Raw genomic sequence first — 13,984 nt, forward strand, 5'->3', positions numbered from 1 at the left:
ATAGAGCTGCAGTGAACATTGTGGTACATGACTCTTTTTGAATTACGGTTTTCTCAGGGTATATGACCATTAGTGGGATTGCTGGGTCGTATGGTAGTTCTATTTTTAGTTTTTTAAGGAACCTCCATACTGTTCTCCATAGTGGCTGTATCAATTTACATTCCCACCAACAGTGCAAGAGGGTTCCCTTTTCTCCACACCCTCTCCAACATTTGTTGTTTGTAGATTTTCTGATGATGCAAGGCTTTGTTTTTTTTTGTTTGTTTTGTTTTGTTTTGTTTTTTGTGGTACGTGGGCCTCTCACTGTTGTGGCCTCTCCCGTTGTGGAGCACAGGCTCCAGACGCACAGGCTCAGCGGCCATAGCTCACAGACCCAGCCGCTCCGCGGCATGTGGGATCTTCCCGGACTGGGGTATGAACCCGTGTCCCCTTCATCGGCAGGCGGATTCTCAACCACTGCACCACCAGGGAAGCCCCCAAGGCTTTGTTTTGTAATTTGAAATTTCTTGATCATGAAACCCTCCAAAATTCTTTTGGACCTCTTGGACTTGGGTGGGGGAGGGCAGCAAGGGTATCTGAACATGGACTTTGGAGTCGCTGTGATGGAGACTCTGGGAGCAGAGATCAAGAGCTTTGAGTATAGGGACATGGCTCTGACTGCAGGATGGGCGATTCTGGGTCCATTGAGATATGGGGGTGAAGGGACATCTAGGTTTGGGGGATATTGGGGAAACGGCAGCTGTGGTGCCCTCCTAGGATGGGAGGAAGATGGGCCCTCCTGCGTGGCTAGGTGGGCCCATTAGTTTGGGCTCTGGGATGGAAAGGAGGAGGTCATGCCCCTCATAGGGCTACTGCCATGCGTCAGGAGGGCACTCAGGGCCACCCAAGGGAAGTACTGAGATGATGGAGTGGGGAGGGCTCAGGGCAAGATGACTTTGAGAAACTGTATCTCAGTTGAGGGGGCTTGGCGGAGGCCTGAGTGATTGGCTCCTCATTGCCAGATCCTCCTGGGTAAGGACACGAGAGGCAGCCTTTAGGATGAAGAATTTATTTATTGTTCAGCCCCCTTGACCCGGCCAGCCCGGGCTCTACCGGCAGTGGTAGTCAGGATAGGTCTCGGACACAAACTCAGGGTGGACGACATAGTTGTTTCTCTGGGGGCCACCAGCCTTCTTGAAGTGACTTGTGTCCCATCTGTGGGGAGAGATGGGTCGGCCCTTTTGGACCCTCATACGTCTGACTCCAATTCTCAATGCTAATCTTATCCCAACATTTTGCCCCGAATAATGGCCCTAGGCTCGAACACTGACCTCTTGACCTCAGGTTCTACTGTTAAATTTTTGATTCCCAATACCCGCTCCCTAACACTGACTTTTTACCCTTTAATTCAAGCCCTGAACCTAACGCCCTGATCTCTTGACTCTAAGCCCCACTGCCAACCTGTAAACCCTCAATGCCATCTCCATGCCCTCTCATTTAGTTGCCAGCTTTGACTTCCCCATGGCACCATCGCCCCCTGGTGTCATCTTCCAGTCGGTGCATCGCAGCGGTCAGTTATCCCTACTAGTCCCTGGGTCCCCTGCCATGCCAAGGTTACAGCTTCTGTGTGGGTGCGTATTTGCATGTGTGTGTGCCAGATTTACCTAAGGTTCGGACAAGGGTAGTATGACGGCGGGGGAGTTATAACAGCACATTGCATTCCCGGCCGGTGCTCGCAGGGCGATACACTCCTGGAGAAGGAAGCGGTGGGCAGGAATGGGTCGGGCCTTTTGACTTCCCTCTACGCCCCAGCCCAGACCAAGACTCTAAGCCGCACTTCAGGTGTCAATCCTACGGCTCGGAGATCCTCCCTTCCGGCCTCCTGTCCCTTCAAGACCTCGAAACGTCGCCTCTGGGAAGACACCTGAAGTCCCTCTCCCCCTAAGGCCTCGTTTCTGCCGCCCACCCTGGGCGGTGGAGAACGCTGTACTCTGGGGAGGGTTGGGATACAGTCACTGAGGACCTGGGAGCCCCCGGATCCTCAACATGGGACAGCAATTACTCCAGCTTATCGACGAGGCGACGTTTCTGAGGCTTAGGCACTTTCTCGCTCCTCCACGCCCTTGTGAGGTATAAGACCCAGTTTCGCACAATGAATCAGTCTCTCTCAGCCTGGGGAGGGACGGGGTATCACCACGGGGTTAGGGACAGGGTTCAGGATCTCCCTCCCCCTTTCACAGCTCTCTAGACAGACGCGGACATTGGAGTTCTCCCAGGCTCAGCCAGCCTTGTCTAACGCCAAGTGCAGGGAAAAGGCCGCGTTGCAGTCTGGGCTTCTGCTGAGCGCTCGGGCTTCTGCTGTGCGCCCGAGCTTCAGTTTTCTCCACAATAACACGCGAGGCTGTCTACCTCCAGAGGTGGTGCGGGGCTCCGAGAAGGCCAGGGTCCTTCTGCTAATGCGGTCACCACTTCCTTGCCTTCTTAGAACCCAGCGATGACCCTGCCCGTTACCAACGGTGACCCGAGGCCCAGGAATAGGGGACACTGTTCTGAGGACACATGGCACTCCGCAAGCTAGAACCTGCGTCTCCAGGGCCGGGTGACCAGGTAGGGGGTAGGGCCGGCGGGTGTGGGAAGGGGGAACAAACTGGTGTGCGGAGTTTGTTCCTCAAAGAAATCCTCGGGCAGAGCCTCCAGAAGACGTACAGGAGCCAGGTTGACCTTGAGCCCAGTTCAGGAGGGATAGGATCAGGAACTCGGGTATCTCCGTGCAGGTTCTCCCGCCTCCGCCATACGTTCAGGCCGTGAGGCCCGAGGGCGGGACAGGGAGGCGCCAGTAAGCGGACCGCGCGGGCTGGAGGCGGGGTGGGGTCTGGCACAGAGGCAGGTCAGAGCTAGAAGTGGTTCGGGATGGAGCGTCCGCAGCTGGGGTAGCGGGGACCCTGGGGGCAGGGCTTGCTTGAGGGCGGGGCCCGGCTACTAAGCACGCGGCCCTGCGAACCTTGCAGTCGGCCGCTCTGTGCGCAAAAGCCGCAGGCGACGTTCGGTGCAGGGTGGCCCGGCGACGCAGTAGTCCATGCCGCGCAGACAGTAGTGGCGGCCCGAGCAAGCGCTTTCATAACCCTGGAAAGGCAGGCGGCCCGGCAGCGGGTCCACACACCCGCAGCGGGGCGTGATCTCCGGCAGCGGCTGGTTCCGTGACAGAGGGTTCAGCATGTTCACCACTACCTCGCGCTCTGCGCCCGCGGGTCCCGAGCCCGGGAGACCCAGACACAGAGTCACAGGAATGGGAAGAGACAAGGTCAGAGACAGGAAGAGATGGAGACACAAACAGATAGAGACAAGGTTACAGCCTCTCCAGGGCCCTCGGCCTCCGCCCCGTACCTCGGGTCTCCATCCCTCCGTCCTTCTGGCCTACCCATTTCCCTCCACTGTCCCACCATCCGTTACCGTAGGCGTTGAGTCGCTCCGGCTTAGGAGGGTACACCAAGGGCATTCCTCGAACTACTGTCTCCATCCCCGCCTCCTGGAAGTGGCACACACGCTGCCTCAAGCTCTGATCCGGAAGAGTTCCTCCTTTGGGGTTTCTCCCAGAACACGCAGACTAGTCCCAGGCCGCGCCTTCTCCCGCCCTCCAGAAGCTCCCCTACTCTCCCACGTTCTGAGTGTTTGGGGTTGTCGCTGGGCAACGCGGTTTACTCCACCTCCCAGGTGGTGGGGGTGGGGGAAGTGGAGCTGTAGGTGGACCAGGTCTGGATCTGCACCTCTGACATCCCTGTCTCACCGTTTGCCTCTGATTTTACCCTTCTTTGCCTAGCTGACTCTGTGTAGCTGTGTCTTCGTGTCTCTCTAATAGGGATTTTTCAATATTGCAGTGTTGCCTGCCCATCAGAATCACTTGGGGAACTTATGAAAAATGCTGATTTTGATTCTTGAGGAAGTTCTGATTCAGAAGGGTTCGGTCAACCTGAGGTCGGCCATCAACCTACAGTTAAGAGCCCCTACTCTTGCCTGCTATCTTTACATCTTCCCTCTTTCTTCATGCCTGGGGCCGTGGCTGGACTCTTTCCTATCTCTTTGGAAGACTCTCCTGTATCTATCTGCTCTGCCTCTGGATGGCCTTGTTCTCCCTCCTTTGTCCTTGCTCACATCACAAAGGAGGGGAGAGAGGAGCAGGTAGACTCAGCCTATCAATGACTTCTTGGCCAGACCTTGTGGGAAGGCACCAGGTGGCAAGCTTCAGGAAGGTAGCACCTCAAGGAGTGCACACCAGCCATGTCTCCACAGAGCCTAGCCAGAGATTGGGACCCAGAGGCCCAGCACTGCTTCACTCCTGAGCTCCCTTGTTTCCTAGAAAATATAAACCCTAGTCTCACAAATGGGAAAAGGCCTTGGAGCATTGTTGGTGGTAAAGGGATGAGAAACTAATGGTGAAATATCAGACACTGTGGTTTGGGAGGCAGATGGGGGGTGGGGGGTGGTCCCAGGCCCCAGGAATCTTTGCTGGACACAGTAGATACCTTACGCAGCCGAGGAAGGTATGTGGCACATTTGTTCCAGCCCGTACAGTTGTAAGGTCCCATCCTCCATGTATTATACCGGTTACCGCACAGGTGGTTTGGGTTGCATTTGTCTGCTTGATCATAGGGGTGGAGACATAAGACAGTATTACTCCTTATTCTGCCCCAGGATCTGGGACCCCTTAGATGTTTTTCCTCTGATCCCCAGCACAAAGCTGGACTCTCACTCATCTCCCTTAGGCCAGAAAAGCCCAGCCTGGCCCCATACTTGTCTTAGACACTGAGATGCAGCCTATATCCCACCTAAGACAAGCTTCTGAGTGGAGCCTGGGTCCTTTGAGCTGATCACTTTTCATCCTGGCACCACCCTCTCTGAATCAGCCAACCTGGAAACCCTGGAAACGGGCCTCCTCCCAAATCCTCCCTCTCATCTTCCAAATCCAGGCTTAAAGTTTGCTTATTCTGCCTCCTTAAAATCACTTCCAGTGATTTTACGTTGTGCTGGTCCTCATCCTATCCTGAACTTTCTTCCAGTTCCCCATGATATCACTCCTGTATCTCTGCAGTGCCTAAACCAGGAGACAATAATGTCGTGGTTAACAGGATGGACTCTGTAGACCGACTCCTGTGGTTCAAATTTCAGCTCTGCCAGATATTAACTGTGTGTGACCTTGATCTAGTTAATTAATTTCACCTTGTCTCTATTTCCTTAATTTTAAAATGGGGGTAATAACACTATCTACCCCATAGGGTCGTTGTGAGATTTAAATAAGTTATCATATGTAAAACATTTAGAACAATGCCTGGCACAGAGAAAACTATCATCATCATCATCAATCATCACCATTATTATTATTGTGATTATTATTGTTATTAGCCTACTGGTCTTCCTGCCTCATTCTGAAATCCTACAATCCGATCTCTACATAGAAACTGTGGCACTTACGACAAATGAAAATCTGACCAAGACAGTTCTCTACTTAAAACCCTCTGAAGCCCCACCCATCCAGTCACCTAAGTGTCCTGTAAGTTCCTCTCTGATCCACCGCGCTAACAGTGTGAAAGAATACATGTGAGAGATTAGGAAAAGAGTTCTAGGAGCCCTAGAGGAAGAGCAGGTGCGTGTATGTGTGGGACAGTGTGTTGGGACTTGGAGTTCTAGGTTGGTGGGTTGGACATACTGAGTTTGAAGTGTTTGGGGACATTCAGGTAAATTTGATCATAATCAGATAAAGGAAAGTGGAATCCTGGAAAGAGGACAAGGCTAGAAATAAAGACTTAGAGTTGTCAGTAATTAAAGATGTGGGTTAGATTAAACGGTCTCAGGAGAGGAATAAGGAGAGAGGAGGGCTCCGATCAGCATCCCGAGGAACCCCATGTTTCCAGAATGATTAGACAAGAGACTAATTTGAAGCATCAGAGAAGAATTTGAGGCATCAGAGAAGCTGAGGAAGGAAGGAGTTTCACAGAGTAGAGAGTGGTCAGAGTGAAATACATAGGGTAGGTCTCATGAGGAAAAGACTGAAGAGTCCCATGGATGAGGTAATTAGAACCATACAAGATCAGTTTTAATAAACATTAAACATGAGTGTAGGAGATGCAGACTCCCAATTTCAATTGAAGATTAATCATCAATTCATTCAACAAATACTTAGGAAGCCTGCTGCTATTCTAGATGGAGGGGGCAAAGCTCTAAATAAAACAAGACTCTCTGTTCTTTTGGAATGTACAGGGAGACATAATAAACACCTAACCAAATGAGAAAGATAATTTCTCATAAGGCATAAGGAGTGAGGAAGTAGAGACATAGACTCTATTTCCAAGAATCTTGGCTATGAAGGGGAGGAGCGAGAGAGAATTTTTAGACAGGAGGAAATTAGAAAAGGCTTCCAGGTTAAGGGGAGGGAGATGTGGTGAGGTAGAGGGATGCAGGAGAGAAGGGAACCTGGTGGAACAGGGTCACTAAGAAGATGGGAGGAGATAGCACCGGAATACACATGGAGGAATTTGTTTGGAGGAGGTTAATACTCCCTCCATCTCTCTAGGGATAAGGCCAAGGCCTCTTCCAATTCTTTGGCATAGACTGGGAGCTCCCAAAAGGCAGAGCCTGGATCTCCTCCTCCAGGGTCAGGGGTCAGGATCAGGGTCAGGCCAGGTGGTTGGGAATCAAGCTGGAATGGGGGTAATTAGAGAAGAAGCCCTGGTCGAGGATGGGAATAAGGTTTGTATAGGATCAGGGTGGAGGTCAGAAGTCAAGTTGGGTTCAGGTGTAGGGTCTTTGTTGGGGTCACTGAATGGGGTCACAGTTGGGTGATGGGTGAGGCCCTACCTTCCTCTTGAGAGAGCCAGTATTTCTCAGGCAAGTAGGGGTGGCCTGGTATGGAAATCTTATAGCTGTAGTCCTGCACAGCACACTTGACCATCTTCTGCAGGGCTTCAGGATCCACGTGGCGCTGCACAGTCTGAGTCAGGCCCTGGCAAGGAGAGGGGAGGAGATGGCTAGGTGCATGGACACCCCAGCCTTGGTATCCAGCTGGACCTAGATTTAGCCCCTATTGAGTTCAGCCCAGATGGGTCTCCCAACCTTCTCCCTATGCCAGAGGGATCCCCAGGCCAGCCTTGGTTCCCTCTGCATAGTTCTTTTGCTTGAATCACCCTTTTCTCCTTTTCTTTCATCCAAGGCTCAGACTTGGAACCCAACATTTTCCCTCAGTCAGAGTGGTTTTCTCATGTTCTTCTCATTTCTGTCCTTTCCTTGACTGGGACCTATAAGGGCAGAGCTGGGTGTTCCTGTCCTCTTTCTTCCAGACTGTGTGCTGCCTGGGAGCAGGGCCTGGGTCTTCCCCAACAGAGCAACAGGCCCGTGGAACAACCTGGAGCCTCAGGAAAGGCTGGCTGCCCTGGGAGCTGGCTACCTTAGGCAGGTGTTTTGGACAGGAAGGGCTCTCTGTGAATCTGGCACCTTGAAGGAGATGAAGGATGGGGCCAGAGGGGCACCTACTTTAAAATCTAATTCTCTGACTCCAACCTGACCCTAATTCTGCTGTGGCTCTCATCTTGACACCAATATTACCCTTGACCCTGACATTTACGTTGTGCTGGTCCTCATCCTATCCTGATTTTTTTTCCTGATCTTGGTTCAGGACCTGGGCCCCTCTGCTTCTTGGGGTTCACCTCATCTTATTCCAACACCCCTTGTTTGGCTGGATCTGTAGAAGCCCAGATCAAGGGCCCCCTTGTCCTCAGCTAAAGGCACATTGCCAAGTTAGTTGTGGGCCCATGTCTCTGTAGGCAGCTGGGATGAAAAGGCAGCTGGGTTACAGGGGTGGGACACCCAGCAAAGTCAGACACCAGAAAGGACTTTCTCATCATAGTGGGCAGGAGGTGCTGGGATGACACCGTTGCACCGCATTTCACCCTTATGATCCGAAGAGCAGAGGCTTCTCTTGGCCTGGGATGAGACCTTGCTGCTCCTACTCCCCTGAAAACCCCTCAGCTGAGGGGCTTCTTGGATCCTCCGTGCCCAGCTGAGGTTTTGTTCTGTGGGCAGATCCTACACAGTCATACTCCATATGGGTGGAGGGGCCCCATGACTTAGCACTCCCCTGAGTTTTACATACACACAAACACATGCACGTCCAGACATACACATGGATCTGTGTACCCAGATACCCTCATAGACAGATGTACAGATGTACATCTACACATACACACTCAGACACGCTCACACACACACAAATAAGCATTTAGAAGAACTCACAGACTCTTTTGTGTTTCCATTCGAGGCTTTCCTCAGATGTCTGTAATCTTTGATTGTCTGCTCATGTTTATGAGTAGGAGACTAAAAAGGCTCATTGGAGGCTTTGAGCTGTGGGTAGGCATCATTGTAGGATGCTCTGGCTAGACTCTTTGTTGCAAACTCTGTCAGTATCTTTAGGTCTTTTCTCTTGGGCTGATCAGATCCCTCGGAAGAGAATCTTTCAGTCTTTGGTTTGAGAGTAGTAACCTAGCTGCCATTGTTCTGAGAACCTAGTGGAAAAGAGGGCTGCTGGGGGTTTAGCATTCAGCATATGGAGGTTCATCTGTTTTCAGTACGGTACCCTGACCTTAGCTGGGCCTGGAATCCCCAGTCCTGAGATCCTTGCCAAAAAATAAGCCTTCTGACTTTTGCAGAGATGGGCGAGCAGTCACCCTATGGCATGGAATAGAAGAGGGGGTTTAATTGCTTCTTAGCTTTCAAATAATTGTTGTTTCAGCCTTGGTCCTGTCCCATCTTCTGTTCCAGAGAAACCTAGTATTACCAATTTCTGAGGCTTTTAAAAATTCTGCAGTTTTAAGTTGAATTATGTCTTGTGTTTCCCACTGCTGGCTTTGGATTCAGCTTTCTCAGATCTGCTGTGTCAGTTACTATTTATCTATCACACTTTCCAGCTTCTGAAATTTTGTTGTCATTGTCCTTCTTTCTCACTATTTTTGCAAATTTATGTCTTAAATATGCATTTATTGTAGTTTTTGAGGGGTTTTAGGAAGGAGTCAAAATGTGTTCATTTTAACCCAGAGAATTATAGTCCTTTATATATTCTACATATTCCTTTGTCAGTTACATGTTGCAATTATCGTCTCTCAGTTTGTGGCTTGTAACTTCATTTTCTTTTTGGTGTCTTTTGATGAACATAAGTTCTTAATTTTAACATAGTTGAATTTATTCATCTCTTATGTAGTGCTTTTGTGACTTAGGAAATCCATCCATAATCTAAGATAATTTCGTAATTTTTTCTAAAATTATACAGTTTTACTTTCCATATTTATGCCTTAATCTGTCAGGAATTTGTTTTGGGGTTTGGTGTGAATTAGGGGATCAATTTAATTTTTATCCACATGAATAACCAGTTATCTCATTGAGTAATCTATCTTCTCCCACAGATTTGTAATGCTGCCCCAAGCCTGATACATCTTTTCCCATAGCTTTACTTTCAGTCATCTCTGTTGCATATCGTTTCCATATATGTGTGGCTCCATTTCTGGTCTGTTTTATTCCATTAATCAATTTGTGTATCCCTACAGTAATATTATGCTTTATGAATTTCTATAGCTTGGTAATAAATATTAATATCTGACTGGGCAAGTCCCCTTCTTTTCAGGTGTGTTTTAGCTAGTTCTTGGGCCTTCGCTCTTTATAAATTTTAGAGAAAGCTTGTCAAATTCTTCAAAAACTCCTGTTGAGATTTTAATCAGAATTGCATGGAATCTTTATGTTAGTGACTCTTCCTATTCATGAGCATGTTATGCCTCTTCATTTAAGTATTTTTTTTAAAGTATTCAAAGTTTTATAATATTATCCATACAGTTTTGCACACATTGTTAGATTTATTTCTACTTACTCTCACTCTTTGTTGCTAAAATGATATATATATTTTAAGATTATGCTTCCTAAATATGCTTTTTATCTTAAATTCATCCAACTTTCTAAATTCTCTTATTCTAATAATTTGTAGATTCTATAAACACAACTGTATCATCTGTGAATAATGACAGTTTTTGTAAAAATTCCTTTCCTATCCTTGTACATTACATGATATTGTTTTGCAATATACAATTTACATGATATTGTTTTCCAATATTTTGTTTTTTTCTTTAAATTTTACAAGTTAAAAATTATTATAATTATTTTCTATGGACAATGTTTGTTTAAATTTATCTCATGTTTACCAGTTCCTTAGCTCACTATTCCTTCTTGCATCTCAGACCTTCCTTTTGTTATCATTTTCCTTCTCCCCAAAGTGTATCCTTTAGAAGTTCCTTTATTATAAGTCTATTTTAAAAACTTTATTTTTATTTTTGGCTGTGTTGCGTCTTCGTTGCTGTGCGTGGGCTTCCTCTAGTTGAGGCGAGCGGGGGCTACTGTTCGTTGTGGTGCACAGGCTTCTCATTGCGGTGGCTTCTCTTGTTGCGGAGCACCGGCTCTAGGTGTGAGGGCTTCAGCAGTTGCAGCACGTGGGCTCCGTAGTTGTGGCTCACGGGCTGTAGAGTGCAGGCTGAGTAGCTGTGGTGCACGGGCTTAGCCGCTCCGCAGCGTGTGGGATCTTCCCGGACCAGGGCTCGAACCTGTGTACCCTGCATTGGCAGGCGGGTTCTTAACCACTGTGCCACCAGGGAAGCCCCCTATTATAAGTCTTATTGTAGTAAATATTTTAGTTTTTGTTTGTCTGTTAAGTGTCTTTATCTTTCTTTTGTTCTTGAAAGGAAGACACATTGAAAATAATTTCTCTCTGCATGTGTTTAAGGTCATCTCTTAAGCTGGCATTGTGCAGTTTCATGTGTTACCTAAGAATCCATGGATTCATTTCTCTTGTTAGTTGTTGAAAATCAAGAGCCTTTGTCTCTTCAGATAATGACTACTCTCCTTTCTGCTCTTTCCTTCTGGAACCCCAAATAGTTGTGTGGGATCTTCTCTTTCTTTCATATTGCTTAATGTTTCTTCCATATTTTCTATAGCTCTCTGTCTCTCTGTGCTGCATTCTGGGAAATTTCTTTTGCTCTGTTTTTTTTTTTTTTTTTTTTTTTCCACACTGCACAGCTTGTGGGATCTTAGTTCCCCAACCAGGGATGGAACCCGTGACCCCTGCATTGAAAGCATGGAGTCTTAACCACTGGACCACCAGGGAAGTCCCCCTGCTCTGTTTTTCATTTCACTGATGTTCTTAAGCTGTGTCTAATTTGCTCCTTAATCCATCCATTGAGTTTTGGTTTTAACACATATATCTTTTGTTTCTAAAATTTCGTTTCTTTAAAAAATCTGTCCATTCTTTTAAAAATATAATCTCTTGTTGCATCCTCATTTTGATGAGTTCACATTTTGCTCAGAAAAATTCATAATTATTTTGTGTTCTTTAACTATTATTTCCAATATCTGACATCCTTGGAGGTTTAAGGCTGCTGTTTGTTGTTTCTGTTGACTCTGTCATATGGTGGTTTGTTTCATTATGTCTTTTATTGTGAGCTCAGATTTGATTGACCATATTCTAAGGATACCTGGAAACCTACATTGAGGGTATTTTCCACCATAGAAGATATACATTCGTCGTGTGTGTGTGTGTGTGTGTCTGTGTGTGTGTGTGTGTGTGTGTCTGTGTGTGTGTGTGTGTTGGGGTAGCAGGGAGGAAGGGAGCCAGAGATCACTGGACTTTCTGGTTCAGTTTGGAGTTTACAGGTTCAGTTGCTCCACCTTTCAGCTAGCTTAAGGCTTAAACTCCTGCTTGTAAGTACTGATAGTGGCGTTTGTCCTCACGGCAATCCTGTCTTCTTAGCATACTTACTACTCATCTCCACTGACATTCCAAAACAAAATGAAAATTAATTTTTATGCAGGACCTAGTTGTTTGGAAGCAGGAGGGCCCTTCAGAGTTTCTAGACCACCATACTGTCAGAAGCGGAAGCCTTTTTCTTCATTATTAATCCCACTGCTATCTGACTTTCATTTCTCACCACTCACTGAAGCTGTTTAGCCAGGCGGCTAAGCGTTACTACATCCAAGAGATCCCTTTCTGTGCTGACAGCATTTGACACCGAGCTTTGTCTAATAATGCTGTCTTTGTTGGTTTCTCTATGATTTTTGTCCTATCACTGTCTCCTTTTATGGCTCTTCTTCCTTTACCTACTCCTGAAATATTGATATTCTCCCAAGTCCTATCCTTGGCCACTTTCTTACTCTTTTTTTGGCAATCTCTATGACTTCAGCTACCTCCTATATGTTGATTTCAGAATTCATGTCTGTAGCCCAAACCCCTTTCCTTCGCTTCAGATAAGTATATCCAGCTACACAGCAGACATCTTTTCCTGGAAGTCCTTGAATATTTTTGTCCCCAGGTGAACTCCTAATCTCTCTCTAATCTGCAATTCCAAATCTCAGTTGGTAGCACTGCCCTTCCTCCAGTTTTCCAGAGTCCAAAACCCAGAAGTCCTCTTAATCTCTCCCCTCTTCTTTATATCTAGATGGTGACCAAGGTGTGTTATCTGCTTCCTAAAAATTCCCTCCTATTGAGTTTGGAAAAGCAGGCAGACACTCTCATATTTTGCTGGTGGGCATGTAGATTATTATAACCCTTATCACAGCAATTTGAAGTGTATATGCAAATTTTTTTAGATTCACATATCCTTTCCCTCAACAATTTCTATCTATGAATTTATCCTAAGGGAATAGTTGATATATACAAAGAATGTACAAGAATAATTATACTAGAAAAATTTAGATTTATTTATAAATTTAGATTTATTTATAAATAATCTAAATTTCTGATACTGTAAGATTCCTCAACCATATTTTGGTACATTCATAAAATAAAATACTATACTATAGTCATTAAAATTACATTACAGAATATTTTTGACACAGGAAAATGTACTTGGTATATGGTTTTGTGAAAAAAGCAAGATTCAAAATATTAGTATACAATATGACACCACCTTCACAAAAAAATATTTGCTTCCTGAAAGGGCATATAATAATAAATTAACAGTAGTTATTTTGGGTAGTGAGAATTATAGGCCATTTTCTTTGTGCTTCTCTGAGTGATACCCACTTTCTGATTGAGCATATATTTATTTTGTAATTATAAAAATTATTTTAAAAAGACTCTCCTATTCAACAGTAGGAGAGTACTATTGAGAGTATCAACAATAGTCTCCTATTCAAAAATATTCTCCTATTTTTCATTGCTACAGTCTCTCCTTATCTCCCACCTATATCCTCTTCCCTCATCCTTCACCACCTCACTGGGCTTCCTGCCCTCAACTCCAGCCCCTTCAATCTCCTGCCACAGTGGCCAGAGTGTTTCACTCACAATCCAAGTATGACACTCCCAGACTCAAAAGTCTGGACCATTATGACCACATTTCTCAACACAACCTGAAGCCCTTCATGGTCTGCAGGCTTCTCTCTTACCATAGGTCTGGCCTCTCCCTCTGCTCCAGTTCTCAGTTCCTGGTGGGTCCCTGCCCCTGGGCTGCCCTTTCTCACATTTCTCTTCTGCTCGGAGCATCCTTCTTCTGGATCTCTTAGCAGACCTGCCCTTCAAGTCCCGGGAGTGGCTTTCTGGCTGTTATACCAGCACAAGCCTCTGCTGGTGCATGTTCCACACTGGGCAGTCCTACTTTGTTCACTTTTTGCCGAGAGATCCTCAAAGGCATGGCTTGGCCCTTCACTGTAACCACATTGTCCCTGACACATGTAAATACTCAGCAAAGTTTTGTTGGGTGGTACACAGATAAACTCCCTTGGGCAGAGTCACAGTTAGACTTACAGATCTTCTCTCCATTTTGTGAAAGCCTCACAGCCCCACTTGGCCACCTGTCTTCAAGTACAGACACAGGAGACTGTAATAAGCATGCATAAAAACATGCCTGTAGGCAGAGCCCACAGGCAGCCTCAGGCCCTTTGCACTTTTTTTTTTTTTTTTTTTTTTTTTTTTTGGTATGCGGGCCTCCCC

At 46.6% G+C, this 13,984-nt stretch overlaps 1 protein-coding gene across 3 annotated transcripts in view; it reads right to left on the bottom strand.

Annotated features, from left to right (window-relative positions):
• Positions 1 to 930: 930 nt before the first annotated feature.
• The window catches only part of SPMIP6 (sperm microtubule inner protein 6), a 14,219-nt gene continuing 1,165 nt past the window's right edge, over positions 931 to 13,984 (bottom strand). Inside the window, exons 2-7 of one of the 3 annotated variants that reach the window (XM_028494071.1) lie at positions 6,829 to 6,973; positions 4,500 to 4,615; positions 3,430 to 3,505; positions 2,981 to 3,215; positions 1,644 to 1,730; positions 931 to 1,194 (exon numbers count right to left, since the gene is read on the bottom strand). In XM_028494071.1, the coding sequence (XP_028349872.1) occupies positions 1,089 to 1,194; positions 1,644 to 1,730; positions 2,981 to 3,215; positions 3,430 to 3,505; positions 4,500 to 4,615; positions 6,829 to 6,973 (765 nt within the window). In that variant the 3' untranslated portion in view covers positions 931 to 1,088. Of the gene's footprint in view, positions 3,216 to 3,429; positions 3,506 to 4,499; positions 4,616 to 6,828; positions 6,974 to 13,984 lie in introns of all 3 variants that reach the window. The other 2 variants (XM_007100731.4, XM_028494069.2) reach the window with 2 other exon arrangements.

Source organism: Physeter macrocephalus, chromosome 9 (assembly GCF_002837175.3).
Source record: "Physeter macrocephalus isolate SW-GA chromosome 9, ASM283717v5, whole genome shotgun sequence".
NCBI lineage: Eukaryota > Metazoa > Chordata > Mammalia > Artiodactyla > Physeteridae > Physeter > Physeter macrocephalus.